This window comes from Aethalodelphis obliquidens, unplaced genomic scaffold (assembly GCF_003676395.1).
Source record: "Aethalodelphis obliquidens isolate GAN/ISIS:26980383/991018 unplaced genomic scaffold, ASM367639v1 scaffold57, whole genome shotgun sequence".
In the NCBI taxonomy this organism is placed as follows: domain Eukaryota; kingdom Metazoa; phylum Chordata; class Mammalia; order Artiodactyla; family Delphinidae; genus Aethalodelphis; species Aethalodelphis obliquidens.
In genome coordinates this window covers 613,003-635,631 of record NW_020838001.1, presented here as the reverse complement: position 1 = coordinate 635,631, position 22,629 = coordinate 613,003, and the positions used below count along the sequence as shown (strand labels likewise).

General features: G+C 66.6%; 1 protein-coding gene across 4 annotated transcripts in view; it reads right to left on the bottom strand.

Annotated features, from left to right (window-relative positions):
• Positions 1 to 5,144: 5,144 nt before the first annotated feature.
• Positions 5,145 to 22,629, bottom strand: part of KCNQ2 (potassium voltage-gated channel subfamily Q member 2) — a 48,126-nt gene continuing 30,641 nt past the window's right edge. Inside the window, exons 10-17 of one of the 4 annotated variants that reach the window (XM_027086731.1) lie at positions 21,331 to 21,399; positions 20,443 to 20,472; positions 16,327 to 16,380; positions 12,727 to 12,950; positions 12,192 to 12,300; positions 11,636 to 11,767; positions 6,552 to 6,675; positions 5,145 to 5,967 (exon numbers count right to left, since the gene is read on the bottom strand). In XM_027086731.1, the coding sequence (XP_026942532.1) occupies positions 5,233 to 5,967; positions 6,552 to 6,675; positions 11,636 to 11,767; positions 12,192 to 12,300; positions 12,727 to 12,950; positions 16,327 to 16,380; positions 20,443 to 20,472; positions 21,331 to 21,399 (1,477 nt within the window). In that variant the 3' untranslated portion in view covers positions 5,145 to 5,232. The remainder of the gene's footprint in view (positions 5,968 to 6,551; positions 6,676 to 11,635; positions 11,768 to 12,191; positions 12,301 to 12,726; positions 12,951 to 16,326; positions 16,381 to 20,442; positions 20,473 to 21,330; positions 21,400 to 22,629) is intronic. The other 3 variants (XM_027086732.1, XM_027086733.1, XM_027086734.1) reach the window with 3 other exon arrangements.

Below are 22,629 nucleotides of genomic sequence, written 5' to 3'. Positions count from 1 at the left end.
GGAGCGTGAACGTGAACAAAAGTGCAAAGACAGCCAAAGCAACAGCGCAGGTCGGGGACTGCAGCCGCCTTGCGGCCGGAGGGCGGGCGACGGCTGTGAGGACGGCGTGGGATGGGGGCACAGGGACCCCCAGGCGGGCGGGTGGGCTGGGCCCCTGCAGGAGTGATGCCGTGAGGCCCGCTGCCCACGCTGCGCTAGCTATGGACATGGTCCTGCAGATCCTGAATGGAGACAGGCAGCGGGGTTCTGTGTCGGTGCCTGGAGGACGCCAAGGGGGCAGGGGGTGACCCTGGTGAATTTTCATCAACGTGCATTAAGGCAACAACTTTATGAAACCCAGTCAGAGCTGCACGTGCGGCATTTGGCAAAGTCCGCTCGCCCACCTGGAAACCCCAGGACGGAGGACAACCCCCCATGAGGGTCCCCTCCTCTCCTGGCACCTGATCTGCCCGTCCCGAGGGTGTCTCTGGACAGGGCCATCCAGCCACACCTCTGTCGGGCGGGGGCACCCATGCAAGTGTCCAAGACAAGAGACCACCCAACTCCTCCTCCGACCCAGAGGGCATCTCTTTCTCATGCTCTCTACCGGCTTCCTAAGCTCCCCTCTCCCCAGCATCCCCTCCTCTGGTGTCTGCCGCCAGCCCCCACCCCTTACAAGACAGCAGAATCCAGCCAACTGTGGGACCCACTCAGGGGGGGCAGGTTCCAGGGGCTACAGTGTCCGGGCCTGGGTAGCAGCTCTCCCAGATCCCTTGGAGAGAAGGCAGGCATGAGCCCCTGATCCCAGCACTCCGCCTCCTTCAGGAAGCTCTCCCTAGTTGTCTCTCCCACTTGGCACTTGGTGGCAAGCGGCCCTAGTGGAGCCCGCCCCTGGGGGCGGGAACGCAGGAGGCAGCTGTCCTGGGACAGCCACGCAGGCTCCCCTGGGCACCACAAGCAGGCAGCCCAGCCCCCCTGCCCCACACCGAACGTCCGTGTATCCAAGCAGGCGGCCTGGAGGTCTGCTCAGGGGTCTCAGAGAGCAGGGCTGTCCACACCACTGCTGAGGGCAGCTGAGGACCACGCAGGACAGCGCCGGCCAGGGAGGGAGTGTTTGATCGGGAACCAGTGTGCACTGGGGGTTACGGGGTCACGAAGCCCCTCCTGCTGTGCAGAACTCCCTGGGTGCAGGTGCACCAAACCCTCCAGGTGGGTCCTCACCGCCAAACCAGCCCTCTTCACACCTTGCTTATTCAAGGGTCTGACGTGGGGGGCGGATCCGATCTTGACTTCGCAGCGGGAAATCCAGGCCAGATGCCTCCGCGAGCGCTCAGCACCTTCTTTACGTTTGGGGCGAGTGTGAAATAGTACAAACAAGCTTCCTACAAAGGCCTCCCCGCAGCCCCACCCTTCAGGCCTTCGGAAGCATCCAGAGATGTCCCAGGGCCTCGTTCTGTCCACAAACAGCATGGACGGGGGCGTCTGCCTCACGGGGCGGGGAGCAGAAGAAAACAGGACGCTTCCCCCGTCTCTCCCGTGTTTACGTCTCAGATCAGTGGCCACCGGGGGACAGGCCCAGGGAATGGAGAAGTTAAAACCAACCAACCTGTGAAAGCCGTGAGCGGCCGCCTGGCCGGTGCCTCTGCTCTGGGCTGCACGTGGCGATTACAGGCCCACCGGGGGGCCCTCGTGATGCGGACTCACAGGCAAGTACCTCCAAAGGAAGGTGGGGCCGCTGTGGTCTCCCACGGGGAAGGGCCGGGCAGGCAGGCCCGGAAGGGAGCTCCCTGCCACCTGGCTGAGGTCCCTCCATCCTCCAGGACAGCCACAGCTCACGCTGTCACGCAGACAGAAGAAGGGGGTGTTGGGCCAGAGAAAGGAGAGGGGGCCGGGGCCGGGCCACATGGCTGAGGAGGGCAGACGGAGGCGCCAGAGCCCCCGCGTCACAGCTGGACGCCCGCGGACGCCAGGACCTCTTGGTCTCTGGCTGACCCGACGTCCTGGACGGCCTCCAGGGCAGCTGAGGGGGGGGGCGGGGGGACCTGGATGGGCTCGAATGGACCGTGTCCGGTGCTGCCCGGAGGCCTGGGACAGCTGGAACCGCGACCCAGGGATCAACGTCCCAGGACTGTCTGCAACTCCAGAGTCGTTAATTCCTCTGCTTAAAGCAGGCAGAGCCACAGAGCCAGACGACGTGTCTGCAAACGTGGGTGTGTGAGCGTGCGTGGGGGGGTGAGCGTGCGTGTGTGCGCGTGTGGGGGTATGTGCGCACGTGGATGTGTGAGTGGGCGTGCGTGGGTGTGTGAGTGTGCACACGTGGGTGTGTGGGTGGATGTGTGCGCACGTGGGTGTGGGGTGTGTGCGTGCACGTGGGTGTGTGTGAGTGCGTGCGTGGGGGGATGTGAGCGTGCGCCCATGGGTGTGTGAGCGTGCGTGCATGGGGTGTGCACGTGCGGCGGGGGGGTGAGAATGCATGTGCATGACTCTGCGCCAGCATGTGCGGTATGTGTGCGTGCGTGTGTGCTGCACGTTCACAGGCGTGTGTCAGGGGCTGGGGGGCGGCGCGTGCTCTAGTAACTAAAATGCTTGTCCTGGGAAACGTTCGCCACACCTGCTGAGGAGCAGGGCGGGTCCTCGGCAGTCACACGCGCGCCCAAGCACGCCGACTTCCCAAAGCGCCCGGCTTCTTTCCTTCTACACTTCTTGAAGGTGGGGACCCCGGGGCAGTGGATGGACGCTGGGAGGATCACGCACTGTTTGGGCCGGGGTCTGGGGGCCCCTGAGAAGGAGCCTCTACTCCATCATCTCCCAAAACTGCCCCCCCAAACCGTCCCTCAAGCGGAGACATGGGTCTCCTGTCTTCCGAGGGGCCGCGACTTCACAGAGGAGACGCCACAGCCCCCTTGCTGGCTTAGCCCCCTTGCTAAGTGCAGCACGTCTGACAGTCTAGCCTCAACCCCTCCTGCTGCAACCTCGGAGACCCTCCCAGCAGTGGCCTTGGGGCCTGCGTCCGGCTCAGCAGCTCTGGGGACAAGAGGTATGTCTGGGCCGGCACCTCCCGTCACCAGGGGCCCACGGCACAGGGAGCGTGTGGGACAGGACACAAAACTCTCTCCAGTGGCCAAGGGCCCCTCCCAGTAGGGCCGAGCACCCACGGCCACCGAGATCCGACAGGGGAGGGTCCGTGCTGCTGGCGGCCTGACCTGACTCTCCCAGGGCCAGAGAGCAGGGGCTGGGCTGGGCAGGATGTGCACGTGCTTGGCCCAGGGGCCTGCAGCTGGGGCCTCCCTCTCCCACGGCAGGAGGGCGAAGGTGGGCTCAGACCTCACGCAGAGGAGCGGCCACTCGCCGGGGCCCCTTCACACCAGCCACACCAAGTACCACACTGGGAGGGGCTTTTCTCACCACTGAGGGTCTGAGGTGGAGAAACACTGCCTTCGAGAACAAGAGAGGGGGCACGGAGCAGACACGCCGGGCGGAGGGGGCCGGTGGGGCCACATGGAAGGTTCCACGACCAACCCCTCCCGGGAGGCTGGAAGAGAGGGGTATCCTCGTGCTGCGGCCCTGAGCGCACACCACGGTTTCCGACTCCGAGCCTGGATCCTCCTGCACTAGGCCCAGCCCGCCCTCCAGCCGCCTGGCCAGCAGCCCTAGCAGAGAGGTGCACACAGGTGGGACCCTGGGTGTCCTGGCGAGGGCGGGGGCCATGCACAGAGGCTACTGCAGACACTGCTCCCCAGAGATCTCAGAGCGTCAGGACCCTGACAGCCAGGGGCACGTGATGTTGCTTTCAAAGTCCTTCCCAGAGAGCAAGCGGATTCCCTCACTGACCAGGACGGACACAAGCACCCTGAGGAGACAGCGAGGCTCTCCCTGAACCGTGTGTCACCCCAAATGCAAGAGGCCCCCGCGCACTGACAGCTGGGGGCCCAGGACAGGGTCCACTCCGCCTCCTGGGGCTGGAATCCCAGCTCAGAGCTGCTGCCCCACAGACCCAGGTGCCCAGGATAGGAATGACGGGGGCCACTGCTTCCCAGGATACAGACCCAGGTGCCCGGGATAGGAATGACGGGGGCCACTGCTTCTCAGGATACAGACCCAGGTGCCCGGGATAGGAATGACGGGGGCCACTGCTTTCCAGGATACAGGGTGGGGATAGGCAGCTCTGACTCCAAGACAGCAAGAGGTCACAGCCAAGGGGCCGGTGAGTGGAGGAGAGCAGGTGGGGGACGGTCAGCTCCGCGGGGACAGGAGAGACGCCTACAAGACAGAGCTGCCTTGGCCTCTGGACGGCGGGGGTCGCCCTACTGAAGATTTCCCCGACGGCTGCGGCACTGTCCAGCCCGGGCCCCGTCAGGGGCTGATGGGAGACAGGCAAGGCAGGGTCCCCAGGGGAGGACAGCATGCACATCTGCTCACCATGACCAGCCCGGCCCAGGACCCCAGAGCACAAGCCCAGTGTGGGGCAGTGCCCCAGCCTCCCAGCACCTCTCCCCACAGGCAGGTCCATATAGCAGTGCTGGCCACAGCCTGGTGACCAGCACCCGGCCAGGGCAGAGGGGAGAGGACACGGGGGCACACCCGCCATCTTCCACATCCAGAAGGGAGCCCCCAAGAGCCCCCTTCCAGGAGCCTGTGGAGCGGGCCCCTCCCCACAAGAGCCAGGTTCGGGAGGTCTGAGGGTTGCTCTGCTCTGGGGTGGTCCCAAGCCTCGCCCCCCTGCCCCCTGCAGGCCAGGGTACTGGACTTGGGGCCGGCTCCCATCACAGGACACTCAGAACCCACAGGAAGGAGGGCGACACTGACCAGAAGCTCTGGGTGGGCACCCAAGACAGATGGGGCAGGACAGGAAGGGGGGGTGGAGACAAGCCATGCCCGAGGGGCCAGCCACCGCCCACCCAGGCCTCAAGGCCACTGATCCTCACAAGACAGGCCTGCCCCTCGCTGCCACCCTCACCCGGCCCCGCTCCCAGCCCACGCCTCGACCCAGCCGCCAGGGGCCCGTCCTCAGCCTTGACCCCGGCCTCTGTCACGCCCAGGCCAACAGTCTGCAGAGTCTGCAGAGTGGGCACGGCCAGCCGGGCTGCCCCTCGCTGGAGAAGAATTTCTGCCGACCTCCAGTGCGAGACCAAGGGCCGCGTCTGCCCGGCACCCCACACGGGCACCCGCGCTGCGCTACCCTAAGCAAAGGGCCCCGGAGGGTCCGCCTCGAGCCCGGGAGGCCAGGAGTCAGGGGCAGGCCGGCGGGCGGCCTCACTTCCGTGGCCCGGCCCAGCCCACATCGCCGAAGGGGCCCTCGCCCGTGGCAGAGCGCGGCGGGGGCCCGCACGGGGTGCAGAGGTCCGAGTCCGTGTCCGACTCGCCCTCCGCAATGTAGGGCCTGACTTTGGCGCACGGCGCGGCGGCGGCGGCGTAGCAGCTGTTGAGGGCGTCCAGGTTCTCCTTGGACTGGGAGATGCTGAAGCCGCTGAAGGAGCGTTCCAGCTCCTCGTGGTCTACGGACGGGATGGAGATGGACGTGTCGCTGTCCCGCAGGGCGCCCTCGTGGGGCCTGCAGGCCGGGCCGTCCTCCGACCTCAGGAGCTCCGTGCTGGCCCGGTGGCCCCCGCTGTAGGCGGACAGGGACCGCTCGTGGGCGGGTGGCGGCGGGATGCGCACCAGCGAGCCGTGGTCCCCCACGGGTGAGGTGCCGTGGCCCTGGCGCGGGTGGCACTGCTGCTGCCACGAGGTGGAGGGCGGGCACTGGGCGGGGGGCGCGGCGGGGGGCGCCGAGAAGTTCTTCTGGCCCATGGAGCTGGTGGAGCGGATGAGCTTGATGATGCAGCCGTTCCTGCCGCCGTGGTCCCGGCTGTCCTCGGGGCTGTGGTATGGCGGCGCCGGCTCCGGCTCCTTGGCCCCGAAGTAGGCCTCAGTCTCCGTCGGGGGGACGCCCATGCGCTGCGTGTAGATGTTCACCAGGAAATCCAGCTTCTTCTCCATGGACAGGACCTGCAGGAGGGGCTGCTAGGCCATGCTGGGCTGCCCCCCGGGGCGGGGGCCCATGCTGCTCCCCGGGGGCGGGAAACTGGGCTGCTCTCCGGAGGGGGGGGAACTGGGCTGCTCCCCAGAGGGGGGGAACTGGGCTGCTCCCCAGAAGGGGGGGAACTGGGCTGCTCCCGGGGGGGAGAAACTGGGCTGCTCCCCGGGGGTGGGGGGAAACTGGGCTGCTCCCCAGAAGGGGGGCGGCCCAGGATGTTTCCCACAGAGGTGCAGAGGCAATGGAGGGCAGACTCCCCACAGCAGCTCAGCCTCTGACCCCACCTGTCAGTGTGTGGCCTCAGGACTTCAAACACGGACCCTCCTGCTTGTCTGGCCCGCCCTGTGTCCGCTGTGGGTTCACCCCTCAGAGCAAACTCTACAGCGGGTAAGAACTGGCCATTCCTTTCCTCAGCCCCCGTCAGGGAAGCGCCCCAGGCCCGGGGGGTGCTCCTGGGGGCCCAGGGTCCAAACACAGCAGCCCTCCCTCCCCCCAAAGCTTGAGCTCTCCCCCGCAGGGTCCATGCCGACACCCCAGGACCCCCAGACGCTCCCACCTGCTTCTCCACCTTCCCCAGCCGTCCCATCATGCTGGGGTCCTCGGGCAGCTCTGCCTCAGCCGGGCCCTTGCCTCGGTCTTTGTCCGCTATGGCCGGGCCTCGCCCCACGATCTGGTCCACTCTGCCGGGAAGAGACCCCGTCCCCAGCATGAGTTCAGGTGGGAGCAGTGGAGCCCGTGGCCCTCTCCTCCTGGGCCAGGTCGCAGCCACCAGATCCAGGCTCCGGGCTGAATCCAGAGCCGACCGGGGGCAGCGAGGAAGCAGGACAGATGGAGCCCGGGCGCCTGGCCCTCGTCCTGCCCTCCGCTGCCCTCGGGGCCTGTCCCCGACCGTTCCATTCCAGTGGGGCTGGCACATTAGCAAGGGGTAAAGAGAAGGGAGTTGGGGCCAAGCACCCCTCGGCTCCCCCGCCCCCACCCCCGAGCTCTGCTCCTGGATAACGTGCCGCCGAGGCCCCTGCCCACCCGGGGTCTGGAGGGGATGGAGTTAAACGTCTGCAGCGGGAACCACAGAAGCAGGGGGGCGTGAGGACTTCGCGCCATGCGCCGGACGGGGGAGGGGACACAGACCAACACAGGAAACCACCAACGCACAACCAGAGGAGGGGACAGACAGAGCCACTGGCAACCAGAGCGGGGGTCCGTGCGTGCTCGCGCGTGCGCACGTGTGTGCTTACCATGCATGCCTGTGCATGCACTTGTGTGAGAGTGCGTGGGCCTGTGTGTGCGCACGCACGTGGGAGAAGCAGAACGCAGCTGAGGTGACCTCAAACGAGGCCATCAGTCACGAATGCCAACAAGAGGGGAAGGAGGCCTCCTTCAGGGCGGAGGCCTTCTGCTTGACCCATGCGGCGTCCCCTGTCCCCTGTGCTGAACGGGAAGGGCCACTGAGGGGCTCAGAAGGGACCTTGGGAGTGGCAGGGTGGGCGCCCAACACCCTGAGCCCCAGAAGTGCAGCCACGTGGACGCTGGGCAAATGCACCAGGGCCAGGGTGCAGCTGGGCGGGACAGCCACCCAGGCACAGGCCGCACAGCCCCGCCGCTTCTCTGGAGCCTCAAGCGCGAAGTGCGCCACCCAAGCTCCCGAGTGGGGAGGGGTGCCAGCTCCTACCCCGCAAGCAGCGTCACGGGAGCTGCCGGCCTGCTCGGCCGCCGTCCTCACCCACAGCGCCGCCCTAACTGCCTGTCGGGGCTCAGGGTGCTCTGTCCTTGCTGTCACGGAAAGCAGGAGGGGGTCAGGCTTCGCGTCGGCCGCGGGGCGTCATGCTCGATCATGCGGTGGCAGGGCGGGCGTGGGGCCCTCGGCTCCCAGCAGACGCCAGTGGGGACAGAGCAGGAGGAGGGGTGTCTGGTGCTCCAGGCGTCCACACAGTCCAGGCACGGGCGCTCAGCGCCTTCGCCCCTGCCACATGACGGGCCGCCCTCCCGGCCTCTCCCCTGGGAGCCTTGGTCCAGGTCAGCCTGGAGCTGCCCCCGGTGGGTCTTCCGTGGAGCCTGTGCCCCCCCCTCCCCTGGGCCTCGGGCTTCACCCGTCCTTCTGGCTCCTCTGTGGGCATCTGGCTGCAGTGGTCCGGGAGGCCTGCGGGGCCCTCCCAGCCCGTGGCTGTGAACGCCCAGCCCCTGTGCCCTGCAGCAACGCCCAGGAGGGTGGGCTTGTCTCAGGTACAGCTTCCTCGGGGCTGGAGGACACGGACAGAGCGGGGGACGCGGCAAACACTGTCTGGGCTGCCCGGGGTCAGGCCTGCTCCCCAGGAAATTCCTTTCTCATGGGAGAGCCGCCAGGCTGAGACGCCCAGCGCACACTGACCCTTGGCCTCACGCACAGAAACCTGGGCACACGAGGGTCGGGCGCCCCCAGTCACTCCAACGGCCCAGCTGCCAGCATCCCTGCCGGCCTCCAGGACGCCCCTGGGCCCCTCTGCCTACTCGGCGGGCGTGTCCGCCCTCACCCCACATCCTTGCCCTGGGCTCTGCTCTCCCAGACCTGCTGGGGGGTGGGTCGTGGCCATCATTTCCATGCTCCGGGGGAGCAGGAAGGCTCCCAAGTCTGAATTCATCACCAACGAGCCTGCTTCTGCTGACTCGCCCCCTCACTGCCTGCCCCCCACTCTGCCCATTGGCTGGGACCGTCTTCTTCAACAACTCTGACCACGGTGAAAACCGGAAATAGAGCCCCCAAAGCTCTGGGGACTCCCCGGGAGCTGGGCTCCCGCCAGGACCTGCTCAGTCCGCACAGCAGCCCAGGTCGACCCACCGGCAGGTGGTGGCAGGGGTCTGAGGCGGTGCTGGGGCAGGGCCCCACGTCTAAACGCACCTGATCCTTGGGGGGCTGCCACCCTCTTCTGCCCAGGGAGCCCCCACCCCCAGCGGACGCCACACAGGGGTCGGTGGAAAGGAGCCCCCCGGACAGCCTCCCCAGGACCCCGCCAAGAGGAGCAGCTCAAGGGCACCCCAACCCAGCCCGCCAGGGCCTGCAGAGGACGTCGTTTTGTCAGGGACAGAGAAGCAGCCCCTCCGTCCCGTCGAGCAGAGCGGGTGCTGCCGTCATGTGGCTGGAGCGAAGGGGGCTGGCCATTCCACAGAGACAAGTGGGAGGTGTCCTGACCTAGGTGAGTACTGGGGTGACTCTCTCGGAGGGGCCGTGGGTCCTTTGGTGGGGTACTTCTTGTGCCGGGGAGTTGAAGGGGGTGGGGGGCCCACAATCATATCTATCCTGGCGAGTAAACAAGAAAAGAGACACCAGGAAAATGCATCGTGAAGCAACATGAAAGGGGAGGCAGCCGGAAACTTGCAGAGACAGAATGAATGACCCGCTGAGAGCAGCCGTGACCTTTCTCACAAACGGGACGCAGGGACACTGCGCTCCCGTGACCTCAGATGTGGTCAAGTGAGCACTGGGTGAGGCCACGAGCTCGCGGTGCCCCGTCTGCCCAGGCAAGGGTGCACGTCCAAGGACACGTGGCAGCTGGCAGCAAAGTGCCAAAGGACCCCGGGAAAGACACCAAGGCCCTGCCAGGAAGCGACAGACATCTGGTTCCTGCGGGGCTCTGTTTGTCTCGTCTGTTTTCCAGACAGAAGGGGAGGGAGAGGGGACGGCCTAGGACAGAAGAGCCTCGTGAAAAACACTGCTATCGTGAGTGGCGGCGGGCCGGCCGTCAAGACCCAGGGTGGCCTCTCACGCACACGCGTGTGCTCACACCTGCACACACACGCACGCTTGCACACATGTACACACCCTCGAGTCTGCACGCACGGGCACACGTGTACACACCCTCGAGTCTGCACGCAGGGCACACGTGTACACACCCTCGAGTCTGCATGCAGGGCACACGTGTACACACCCTCGAGTCTGCACGCACGGGCACACGTGTACTTACTCAGGTATACACGTGCACGCTCTCGCACATCATTTACACGTGCACAACTGCACGCGCGTTCGCACAAACACACAGGTCTACTCGTGCTCAAGGAGGCCGCTGAGCAGATGGCCTCCCGGCCTGAGCCTGGGGACAGGGAGGGGCTGTGCCCTGGCCTCACCCCACGGGAGCAGCCGGAGGCCCAGAGGGGCCTCTCCCCTGGTATCCTGAGCAGGGCGGGGAGACGCCACCTGCCATGGGGCTGGGATCTGGGCTGACCCCCAGGACCGCCCCAACCACCCAGACCCCCACGGCCAGGGCCTAGGCTTCAGGGCCAGAGAACCGGCAGCCGCCTCATTGGAGGGACCCCAGGAGGGGCCTGACCGGCAGGAAGGCAGGGTCCATTCCAGGAGAGACCCACGACAGCCACGGGCCTCCTCCCAGGCACCAGACACACGTGTGTGCGCCCGCTCGTCTGTGTGTATGGTGCGTGCCTACGAGCACACACGTACTTGGTGTGCGTGTGTCGGTCCTATAGGACACACGTGTGAGCACAAGGCTTAGAGCATGGCTATGTGTGTACACACGTGTGCTGGCACACGTGGGCATGTGGGAGTGGACATGGGTCTGTGTGTGTGCATGTCCTGGGTCCTTGCTGTGTCTGTACACACGTGTGTACAGCTGACTCCTGGGGTGAGCAAGCCAGTGCTCACATGCAGCCAGAGATGGCAGCGCCAGCGTGTGCCCGGCTGCGGCCCACCAGGCACATGTCCAGCCCCACCGCCTGCTCCGGCCGTGGGAATCCGTCTGTGCGGTGGGGAGGGACGACCAGCCCTCTGTCTGGAGGAACAGGTGCCACGTGGCCTAACTGCTGCCTGATGGGCCCACGGAAACCTGCACCTTCACCTCTCAACAGAACTAACTCCTCTCCCCAACACACACGGGCACACATGGGCAACATACGTGCGTGGACACACGACACACGTGGCACAGCACACACAGACACATGCGCGCACCCACACGTTTGCCAAAACATGTGTTGCACCCCTGTGCACACATGCACATGCATGCACTTGTACACATACACATGTGTACACACACGTGCACCCGAGGCCTGAACACGTGCAAGCACACACGTGCATTCACGCATGTGCATATGCACGCCCGTGTGTGCGCACAACACATACACGCTTGCCCATCGCAGCACGGGCAGGAGAGAAGAGAGAGACAACAGAAAGGTTAAAAACAGACCACACGAGGACATGGGAGAAAGCCCACGCGGGGCCGGAGAGGAAGGGCCCAGATGTGGCAGCTAGCGGGGCCAGCCGCTGCGCCCACAGCGCGTTGCCGCCCCACCTCTGGCAGGAGTGTGCAGCTGCACCACGCCCCTGTCCCTACCCCACCCGGCTTTGGCCCGGAGGACCCCGCTCCACGCCCCCGGGCCCAGCAGGCGGGGGAGGTGCTCTTGCCTCCCTACCCCCCACCCGGCTTTGGCCCGGAGGACCCCGCTCCACGCCCCCGGGCCCAGCAGGCGGGGGAGGTGCTCTTGCCTCCCTACCCCCCACCCGGCTTCGGCCCGGAGGACCCGCCCCACGCCCCCGGCCCAGGCAGGCGGGGGAGGTGCTCTTGCCTGCGCCACGCCCCGTCCCTACCCCCACCCGGCTTCTTCGGCCCGGAGGACCCGCCCCAGCCCCCCGGGACCAGCAGGCGGGGGAGGTGCTCTTGCCTGGACTGCAGGTTTTTGATGCGGGATAGCATGTCCAGGTGGCCGGCCGAGTACTGCTCAATCACGTCCATCACGTCGTAGGGCCGTAGGCTCTCCTTGAACTTGCGCTTGGACACCAGGAACCGCATGACACTGGAGGGGGTGGTCGGCAGGCTGTGAGCCCTGGGCACAGACCACCGAAGGCAGCCCCCCAGCGTCCACCTGCCCTGGCCCGCCCAGCACCTCCGAGAATGTCTGCTGGATGACTTGGCCCTGTCATCTGGGCCACCCACCTGTCTCGTACCCCAGCCACACTTGGGCCCCGCTGCGCAGAGGACCCGTGTCCACCCAGAAACCCCTGTGCCGTGGCAGCTCCCAGCCGTCTACTAGCAGCCTTGGGCACCCGGCACCTGGGACGCAGGCGATGGCTGGGACGGCAGGTGCCTCGTGAGCCGCGGGGGCCAGACTGAAGGGGTGTCGGCCGCGAGGCATCCCTCCCGAGCGCGTGCCCTCACACCAGCCCCCCAAGGCCCCGCGTCCGTGGACGACTCTGCGAGGGAGCCCGCCGGGTCCTCACCACACGGCCCTGATGCTGACTTTGAGGCCTGGGGTCAGATCCTCCGTCACAAACTCGCAGTTGCAGCTCTTGTTGTCGTCCACAATGTCCTCCCCTGGGAGACTTGCTTCTGGGTGGAAGGACACAACCCGTGAGGGGCTGGGCCACCCCCGGGATGGAGGGGGCCTAGTGTTCCGGCCCCACAGCGCACACGTGTCCGAGGGGGCCTCCGCCGGGCACAGCCACACTCCAGCCCGCCCCCGTCCTGCTTTTCCAGCCTGCTTCCCTCCACTGTGCTCCTCAGGGAGCAACCACCACAAGGGTGTAAGAGGGCACCCCTGTGCACAGACAGAAGGGCAAGGTGGGATACGTCCACACAGAGTACTCGGGGAGCGTCAGCCGTAAAAGCAGTGATGCGCCGGCACCAGCTCCACGGGTGGGCCTGGCAAACACGGAGCTCGGGGAGCAGAGCCCGACGCAAGAGGACAAGCCCATGTGGCCCCATCGCATGGAGCTCCAGGACAGCAAACCCCAACTCGAGGGCTGCCCGACCCACCTTCCGAGTTCTGCCGGGAAGCGGCGCCCCTGGCGCGGAAGGCCTGCCGCGCGCGGCCGCGCTCCCCGAAGCTCCAGCTCTTGGGCACCTTGCTTGGGCTGTCCTCCAGGCTCTGGTCGGCGCTGGGCGACCGCCGGACGGTCTGGGCCTGAGGGGACCCCTTGCCCTTGGCAGCCACGCCGCGGGGGCTGGAGAAGACACGGTCTTTCAAACTGACCTTCTGACTGCTCCCGCGAGAACCGACAGACGGACAGACACACAGAAAGACAGCAAGAGAGGTCACTCTGCAAAGAACACTCGCTCCCGCTGGCTCCTGGTGGGAGGACGGGGTGTCCTGGCCGTGGGATGGAGCACGGGCCGGGGCGGGAGGGTCGCTAGGGCTAGCGGGGACAGGTCAGCTCCACCACAGGCTCTCCGGGGCCCGCTCAGCACTCAGTCTGGCCGGTGAGTGGTCAGTGGACTCTGAAATCACCTTCAGCTACCACCAAAAGGTGCCTGAGACCTCGCCACACCGTCAACCAGGGCTCCCTCTTCAAACGCCCTGGGCGATGACGGCTCTTCCCTGGGCACCTCCTGAGGGCCCCCGGCCACTCCAGCAGCTACCGTGCCTGCCCTCCACCCCCGTAACCGCCCCAGGTCAGGAGGGTGAGGGCTGCAGCTGGCCCCCGGGCCCCTCGGCCGAACCCCAGGGAGCTGCCTGGCGAAACAGGTCGGGGGGCGGGGAGCACGGAGAGCAGCACGAGGGCCAGGGTCTGCCCACCTCATCTCCACCCAGGGCGCACAGGCTGCACCCCCCGCCAGGACACGGCCAGGAACGGAACGTCCACACTTCCAGAGGGATGCTACGGGTGCCGGCCAAGCCCTGGCCCGAGGCCACAGACAGGGGGCAACCATGGCCGTACAGCCACAGCCCCATGAGGGTCTTTGGGCCTCGTTGCCCCGTCTCTTGGTAACCATGGAGACGGGTCTGACACCCCACGTTTGTTGGTTCTAACACCCTCCAGGCAGCAGGCAGGAGACAAGGGCGGTCTCTGGTCAGGGTGCAGTCAGGCCCGGGGCCAGGCGGCCACTCATTTCCTCCCGTGGACAGTTTCCACCATCTGCCCAGGAGGAGAGTGAGGCCCCCATGAGCCCACTCACGCCACCACACTCAGGGGCCACACTCAGAACCTCCCGAGGGGCCTCTGCGCCGCCCTGGCGCCTGGGACCAGCCCGCGTGGGTGTCTGGCAGGGCCTCTGCTGTCGCTGGGAAGCTCCCACCACCAGCTAATCCCTCAGACAGCGCCAGCCCCACCGCAGATGGCCCGGGTCAGCTGCTTCCATCGGCCCGAAGGGGACCCACAGCAGAGACATGTCGTTAGACGGCGCAGAAATGACCCACCGTGGACAAGAAGCAGCCCGTGGCCTGGTCCGGCCAGCCCGCACACTGCGGTCCAGGCCGGTGCCCCTGCCCCTGCCCACCAGCCCCCAGGCAGCCAAGACCATCTGTGCTGGTTCTCAGGCCCGAGGCGTGGAGCCCACTCAGCGGGGTGGCTCCTTCAGAGACCCCGTGAACACAGGAGCCGGGGGTCCGCCAGCCTGTGACTGCTGTGCCCGGCACGAGGCCCAGACGGGGGGGACCGACAGGTAGCAGAGCCAGGCTGTGGAGGCTGCTGTGAAGATAACCCTCTCCTCCCTTTGCTCCCGAAGGAGACCACCAGCTGGTCCAGGGAGACCGTGAAACAAGGGCCCCACCAAGCCAGGACTGCTGGGGCCCCCAGAACTTGGGCCCACGCAGCGGACCGCGATGACAGAGCCCCAGGAAGGAGCCTTCCCTGGCCTTGGCCTGGCCCTGCCGTCCCTGGCTCTCAGACTGCTCAGACCGGGGAGGGGTGCCCTGCTGGAGGAGGCCACGGGTGGCTGTCTGGACCTCCACGCTCATCACAGCTCAGGGCTCACAGGCACGCGGCCCCCAGCCACCCCAGGCCCGCCTCAACTCCAGGTGCCCGAACGCCGACGGTCCTGCAGGTGTCGAGAGAGACCCTCCGTCACCTCACAAGCCAAGGACAGAAGCATGCGCGGGACGGGGCTCCGGCAGCCCGCCCCCAGGAAAGAGCACGGGCCAGCCCACCTTCCAAGTGAGGGGCATTGACACGGGGCCAGGGCCAAGCTCAGGAGGGTCTGGGGAGAAAGCGAGGCCCAGCCTCTCCTCCCCTGCCTGCTACCCTCCCCAGGGCAAATTCCCAACAAGTGACACCAGCCATCAACGGGGACAGGCGAGCGGGGGCCCCGGCTGAGCGCGGCTGCACCCTGGTCTGCACGGCCGGCCGGGGCCCAGCTCAGCGGGGAAGGAGCCGGCGTCCAGAGAGAGCCGCCTGGCCCACCGCTGGACTGCGGACGCCCAGGGAAGGCGGGGGGGCGGGGACGAAGTGACGTCCGTGAGACGCACACGGCAGGGCCAAGTGAGGCCTGGGCTCCTGGCCCGGCCACGGGCACCTCTGGCCTTTCCGGTTCCCGGGCAGCCTGATCACGGCCCCCGACCCGACCGGCCAGCCTGTGGCCAGAAGCACCCTGGACGCCAGCTCTGGGCAAGCAGGACGGCTTCTGCCGGGGCCCCACATCTCCCCTCCCGGGGCCGCAAGAGCCTCCCCCACGGGGCCTTACGTCGGGAACACACAGGCAGCACGGGCAGGTGGGGCAGGCGACCCTCCGGGCCCCTCTCGAGGGCGAGAAGGGTTCAGAGCATGCACGGATGCAGATGTTCAAGCATGCCGCCGCCCTGGAGCCCCGACCCTGCTGCCCGGCCCCTCCCCACGCCCGCCGCTCGGCACCCCTGCTTCCGGGGCCATCACGGACCACATGCACACGATGACCGGTGAGTGCAGCTGCCAGCACCTGCAGGGCCGCACGGGGCAGGGAGGGGCGGGCAGGAGGGGGCCCCAGAGCAAGCAAGAGGACAGACGCTTCCACACCCCCGAGAGCAGAGAGGGGACAGAGAGAGGAAACGTGCCGGCAGTCAGGGAGCCCACGGGGCAGAGATCGGGCGGCCTTTCACCGACCCGTTTCCAGCCTGCCCTAAACCAGGCCTGCACGTGGGAGGGGGAGCCATGGACCTCTGGCTTTCCGATGTGTCTGGTGTGCCAGGACCGCGGGGAGCGGGCACACACACGACAGAGCTGCCTCCCGGCGGGCGGGCGGGCGGGCTCCGGGTTGAGGGCAGCGGCCCTCCCGTGCGTAGTAGAGGTGCTAGATGGACGAGCCGTGGAAAAAGGCTCGCGGGAGAGCGGTCAGGCCCCTGAAGGCGCCCTTCTGGTTTTCAGAGCCCCTGGCCGGCCCCCCTCCTGCTTGGAGCACGGCATCGTTTGGCATGGGGAGAAGGAAAGGGGTTACAGCTCCATGGCCACCGTCACCCAGGCGGTTGGTCGTCTGGAGCCAGAGGGGGCCTAGGGCTCCACCAAGGGGCCGGGAGGCGAGCTGCCAATCAGAATCGGGGCCTGGGGGGCCGGGCGGGCGGCAGCCTCTCCCTGGCGCATCTAGAACCTCTAATAAGCAAAGTGCTTGGAGCGGGAGGGGGACAAGAGCCGTGCAGCAATGGTCGTCCGAGCGACGTGTCTGAGGTACCTAGCGTGTCCTGGGCAGCATCCACACAGGGACTCTGTGCACCGTCTGCCTTTACTGGAAATGAGGAGAGGACAGTTAGTCCCGGGGGCGCCGGCGACCCAACGCGACCAGAGGGAGCCTGGGCCGGGCGCGCGGGCAGGAGGCGCAGGGACACGAGGCACCAACCACCCGGGGCGGCTCTGTGCTCAAGCCGCACCCGCTACAGAGTTCGCGTCTGAGCGAGGAGAACGAGGGAGCCGCGCATAAAGTCCTCCGTCGGCCTGGAAAAAAAGTAGTCCCTATTTTTGGAGAGAAAAAAAAAAATATCCCGTTTTTTTTCCTCCAAAAATACCTTTTCCTTCCAGCGTCAGTTTGGGGCCACGTCTTTCAAAAGATGTATTTTTTTTTTTTTTTTGCTATATTCATGCCAACAACAAAAATAATACATGGGCTGAGGCTGTGCTGGTTCTAGAGGGACAGGATTCCAGAAAGCTCACGTTTCAGAGGAAAAACGTGCAAGTTCGGCTTCACAAACCAACCCAGCCAGCGGCCCGATCAGAAGTGGCCTCGGTTTACCCAGAAGGCAGTGGCTGCCCCTCCCTGGAGGGGAGCTAAGGAGAAGGGGGCTTGGGGCTCCTGGACTTGAAAGGGCCGCCAAGGTCGGGCCTTGGGTGAAGTCCACCCCGTGCTGAGGGCAGAGACGGACCTGCGAGCGGCCCTTCAGGAGACGCTGCCCGTGGTCACCCTGCCCAAGAACCTCCCCAAAGGCCCAAGACTCAGCTCTGCACTAGAACCTGAAAACTTGTAATCAAAAATGAGAAGAACCAGCAAGAACTTCAGGAAACCCTTCACTTCCCCGGGGCCTCGCTCTCTGCCCCCACCTTTGCTTCTGAGACCGCGGTTCTCAAACTCTGTGCCTGACGAACCCAGACGCGGCCAGCGGTCTCGACTCACAAACGTGTTCAGTGTCCCCACGTTCACGTAAACACCGACGGCACCTGCCAGCGTCCAGACAAGGATCTCCCCACTGACGCCAGCAAGCCAAGGTCAAGTCTCCTCAAGGAGCCCTCGCTCGGCCGCCCCGGCCTCGCCCTGCACGCAGTCCCCTGCGAGCGTGCGTGCTTCCCCAGTGGGACCTTCCCCAGTCACTTCGGGTTGTAGAACAAAACTAACTAGAGGTCGGCCCCGGGTGGAGGGAGCTGGGGTCCAGCTGTCCACCGAGCGCACCCACATGGGGGCAGACCTCCCCAGGACTTGGACCCCCCGCCAGCAGGAGCCCCTCAAATGTAGGGCAAACGTTCTCTTCCAGAGTGCACCCCCGAGGCAGCCACAGCCCCACCAGGGCCTGCAGGACAGATAAGGAGCCTAAAGACCGGATCCCCATGGCCAGCTCCCCCCAGGGGTCCCCAGGCCCGCCCCGCCCCGCCCCACCCGGAGGCTCCTCCCCAGGGAAAGAGGACCAAGCGGGGCGGGGTCTTCCAAGCCCCCACCTTGACCAGCTTCGCTGCGCTCGCCCGCCCACAGCCCAGCACCGCCGAACCCACCGTTTCCTAGGTGACCGCCCACGCCTGGCTCCCAAGCGCACGAGACCGGGAGAGGCTCTAACCGCAGTGACTGTCTTTAATTGTAACGAAAACTTAAACAGCCTCACGCGGCCAGCGGCTCCGGCATGAGACAGCGCGGCCTGAGAGTGGGACGGAGCAGGGGGAGGTGGGCTGCTGGTGGCCTGGCCCCCCCCAGCACTGCTCCTCTGCTTCGGGGGGGCGAGAGCCCCAACTCCAGCCCGTTGCCTCTGGGTTCCAGGCTGGCGCTGGGGTTTCCTGCCCACAGCAGCCAAGTGGAGCTTCACCCCATCAGAACTGCCGGCAGGCAAGCCCGGGGGCCCGGGCTCGAGAGGGTGGAAGAGGCGCCCACGGACACTCACCAAGACCAGACTGGACAGACACGCACCCGAACACGGCACACTGCCCCCCGCGACGAAGAGGGGAGCCACAGGACAGGGGCAAAGCGGCTGGGGCACAGGGGCTCCCCCAGGCATGGGAGGGGCGGGGGCAGTCAGAAATGGGGTGGGTCAAAGGGCAGGTCAGAGCCACACCCAGAGCAGCACAGCCTGAGACCCCCGCCTGCCCCGCCCCCAGCCCCACACCTTGGTCTGACGCCCACACAGCCACGGGGCGCGCCCCCATCCTGAGCCAGGACCGGGGCTCTCACGGCAGCTGAGGGAGGGTCCCTGCGTCCACCCCGTCCACCTGTGCTTCACGGGACAGGGTCCCCTCACCAGGCAGCCCAGGGCCAGGCCCACCCTGCCGTGGGTCCCGTGGCAGGCTCATTTCCTGCAGACCTACTATGCACTGGGCGCTACAAAGGGGCTCACGGCTGCTCCAGTCAGGGAACAGAAACGCCACCTGTTTCCTGGCTGACCGGTGTGCATCCAGGAGGGGCAGGGCCTCTGTCCCAGGGCCTCGGCCCGGGGCCCCCAGGGGAAGCCGCTGGGTCACAGGCAGGGACACACGGACACGAGGGGAGGGAGGGAGGAGCAGGAAGCGGGGGGGCGGGGGGAGCCACAGAACGTGCCGGAGAGCCGGGGGGCTCCCGCGTATCCTCACCTTGAGTCCTGCTTTCAGGGTCAGCACCTCATCCCCAAAGACAGAGCAGACGTGAAAGGGGCCCGAGAAGGGCAGTGACATGATTAAAGGCACTTGGGGGGCAGGCAAGATTTTCCAGATTGGGGGAGGGAGGGCAGGAGAGGAGAGAGAGAGAGAGAGAGGCTGAGACGAAAATTGTCGGGAGAGGAGATAAAGCAGGGCGACGAGCACAGGAAGCCGCGTCAGGCCGGAGGGGCCGGACGGGTGGGCGGGCCGCGCCGAGGGCCAGAGAGGCGCCCACCCCGGCCGAGCCACGGGCAGCCGCGCCGCCTCCCCGGCCTCAGGGTCCCGGGGCTCACGGAAGGGGCAGATGGCAGCACCGACGGGATCCCACAAAGCACGCGAGGCCCTGCTGCACGCCCCTCCCCGCCCGCCCTGACCACAGCCCTGCGTCGGGCCCCCTCGCTCCCAGCCTGCCCAGGAAAACAGAGGTCGCTGCCTGGGCTGAACCCGCTCTGGTCCAGGTCTGAGGGGTTCACCACTGCTGCTCTTTGGGCTGCTTCGGTGCAGAAGCGCTGCCGACCTTTCCAACCCCAGGCCCCAGCTGACAGCCCCCTTTGGGGACGTGGGGGTGGGGACACGTGCCCCCTTCCGATGGATGCCGAGGGTGGGCTCAGCCCAACGCCTCCCCAGCTGGGCAGCCAGCTGAGCCGCCTTTGATCCAGGAGGGCACTAATGTGGGCAGGCAGCGTCTCTGGCCCACGGCCTCGGGGACAGGGCTCCCTCTGCAGGTGTAGACGGGGCGCCGGGGGACCCTGAGCTCAGAGGTACACAGCGATACGCGGACGGGCTGGAGGTCACCAACTTGAACGTTGTGAACTGGTCTGGGTTTTTTTTTCCAACACTAGGAAAACAGCAGGGTGCTGCCATCCCTCCTCTGCCTCCAGCAGAAATGATCCCTGCGAGTCCCCATCTGGGGTCCCAGCCTCGAGCTCGCCTAAAGCAAACAGAACCGCAGGGGCCTGGACAGACCCAGGGAGGGGGAGACCGGTCCCCACCGAGGGCTTGCGAAGCAGGGCAGGAGACCCTGCCCCGAAGGGGACCCTCTCCCACTCCTCGAGAACCTTCCACAAACCGAGACCTGACCGGGGTGATGCGAAGACCCCTCCTCAGAGCTGCCCCTCCTCCCGCCGTCTGACCCTGACCTGCAGTGTCGGGGGGACACCCCGTGGGAGTGTCCACCTGGGTCGCCCTCGGCTCAGAACAGCCCAGGCCCTGTGCTGGAGCTGGTAGGACTGCTCCCCCGGAAGCCCCCCGCGTCCAGTCCGCGGGGCTACAGTCACAGGAGGGCAGGAGCTGCCCCTCAGCTGCTGAGCAGGCCCGGGGCCTGGGGAGGGGCGTGGCCACGGGAAGCGTGATTTAAGGGCCCACATCACCAGCAGGCAGGGCGCCACCCTCAGCAGCACGCAGGCGCATGCACAGCCCGGAGGCAGCCCGCGCCCCCCGAGGACACAGGGCAGGCGCCGAGGCAGCGGGAGCAGGTGGCACTGACCTTGGGGATGGTTCCGGCTGGGGCTCCTTCCTGCAAACAGAAGCACAAGCCTGCTCGCGGGCAGCCCTCCGGGCCGACCCCGTGCACAGCCCAGAGGACCCCCCCAAGCTCCCACAGGCCGGGGGCTGCGTGTGAGGGGCCGGAGGAGGCGGGTCCCAGGGGACAGGGAATCCGGAAGGGGTCACGAGAAGTTCTGAGGCTGCGGTCGCTACCGCCCCGTGTTTATGGACACGCGCTTTCATCAGAATCACCAACATTAACAAACTTTCAGAGAGGAAGTGTGGAGGAAGCTCCTCCACAATGGACGCTCAGGACGGCTGAGGTCCTTCACTCAATCACCCCCACGAAGGCTTTTTCCAGATAAGGTCACGTTCACAGTTCCAGGGCATGGATGTGTCTTTGCGGGGCAGGTGGGGGGGCACCATTCAACCCACTCGGCCGCTCCGCCCACCGAGAGCCCTTCCTTGTCGGCAAACAGGCCTGGTCATGGCACCCTCCCTTCCCCTCTCCTGCAGCCCAGCCCATCTCCTCCGCACCCCCCTCGCGCATCAAGCACTCGAGGAGTCGCGGGGTTTGTGACTGGGAGAGCCAGCAGGTGCCGCCGCGTGTGTCCACCCGACGCTCCAGGGACGTGCACGGCTGGACTCTTCTTCCCGCCTCAGGCCAGAGCACCAGCCTCCTGACCCCACGTGGAGCTCCCCTCTCTGTGCCCACCCCGCACCCGGCCGCCCTCAGGATGGGAGCCGAGACCGGGGTCAGCAAAAGCGGAAAGCCACCGGCGTCACCGGGTCCCACGGCAGCCCGACCACCAGCATCCTGCTGCTGCCAGCCCCTTGCCAGGCCCCGAGACGCCGTGCCCCGAGTGCCAGCCCAGGCGCCCCCGCTCACCTGAAGGTGAGTCCAGATTTGCTCTTGAGGTTCCGAAGCAGCTCTAACTGGTTCAGCGGCGGGATCAGTCTGCGGCAGGAGGACAGGTGAGTGGGCCCCCGCCCGCCAGAGCCCCAGGGGCCCTCAGCCCAGCTCTCACGAGCATCCGTGTCTCACGCGGGGACACGGGCTGTGCCCGTCACAGGCAGAAAAAGGGGAGGAGTGCACGGCGGCGGCAGACCCCAGGGAGCCCGGGCCCCCACCTCTGGGGCTGGGGCACTGTCTTCATCCTCCCGGGGGCCTCAGCCCTGGGAGTGCGCGGGGCCCGGGCCATCCCTAGAGGGGATGCCTGTGTGGGGCTGGTCCTGCAGGGAGGACAGGGGCTCCCGCCCTCCCCCTTCCCAATCCCTGAACACCCTCTGGGGAAGCACAGTTGCAAACCCAGCCCCCAACATAGTGGCGCTCCCAGACCCCTCTCTACAGAGCCACTCGCTCTACCAAGGCTGAGTGGGGCCGAGGTCACAGGAAATGACTGTGCTGGGCAGAGCCCACAGGGCTGCAAGCGGGCCTCCTGGACGGCTGGCCTGGCCCCGCTCCGAGCCCCTCTTCCCAGAGGCAGTCACACCTACCAGGACAGCCGCACGCCTGGCCCGCCTGCCGGCCCAGCATTCAGTGCTGCGACCACCGGCCAGGAAGCCGAGGGGTGAACAGTCCCTCTGGGATGCCAGGGAGGGTTTTGTACCCCTGGGACATTCCTGGGGAAGGCCAGCTCTCCCACCTCCAGCTGCAGGAGACTCACCCGAGACTCGAGTCCCCACAATGTCTGGGGACACTTCTGACCCCAACCCCACCCCACTCCCAACTCCTCCAGTGGATCCTGGCCACCTTAGGCTCTCACACAGCTTCCACGCCATCAGTGACGCTGCGTGTTTCCAGGCCCTGGTCTCTGCTTCCTGACCCAGCCCCACCTGCTGTGACAACTCCGCCTGCTCTCTGACACCCCCACCTACTCTGTGACATGCCACTGTCTGTGACACCCCACCTGCTGTGTGACACCCCACTTACACTTTGACATCCCACTGTCTCTGACACACCACCTGCTCTGTAACACCCCCACCTACGCTGTGACATCCCACTGTCTGTGACACTCCACCTACTCTGTGACACCCCACCTTGCTCTGTGACACCCCACCTGCTCTGTGACACCCCCAACAGCTCTGTGACACCCCACCTGCTCTGTGACACCCCACATGATCTGTGACACCCCACATGATCTGTGACACCCCCACCAGCTCTGTGACACCCCACCTGCTCTGTGAC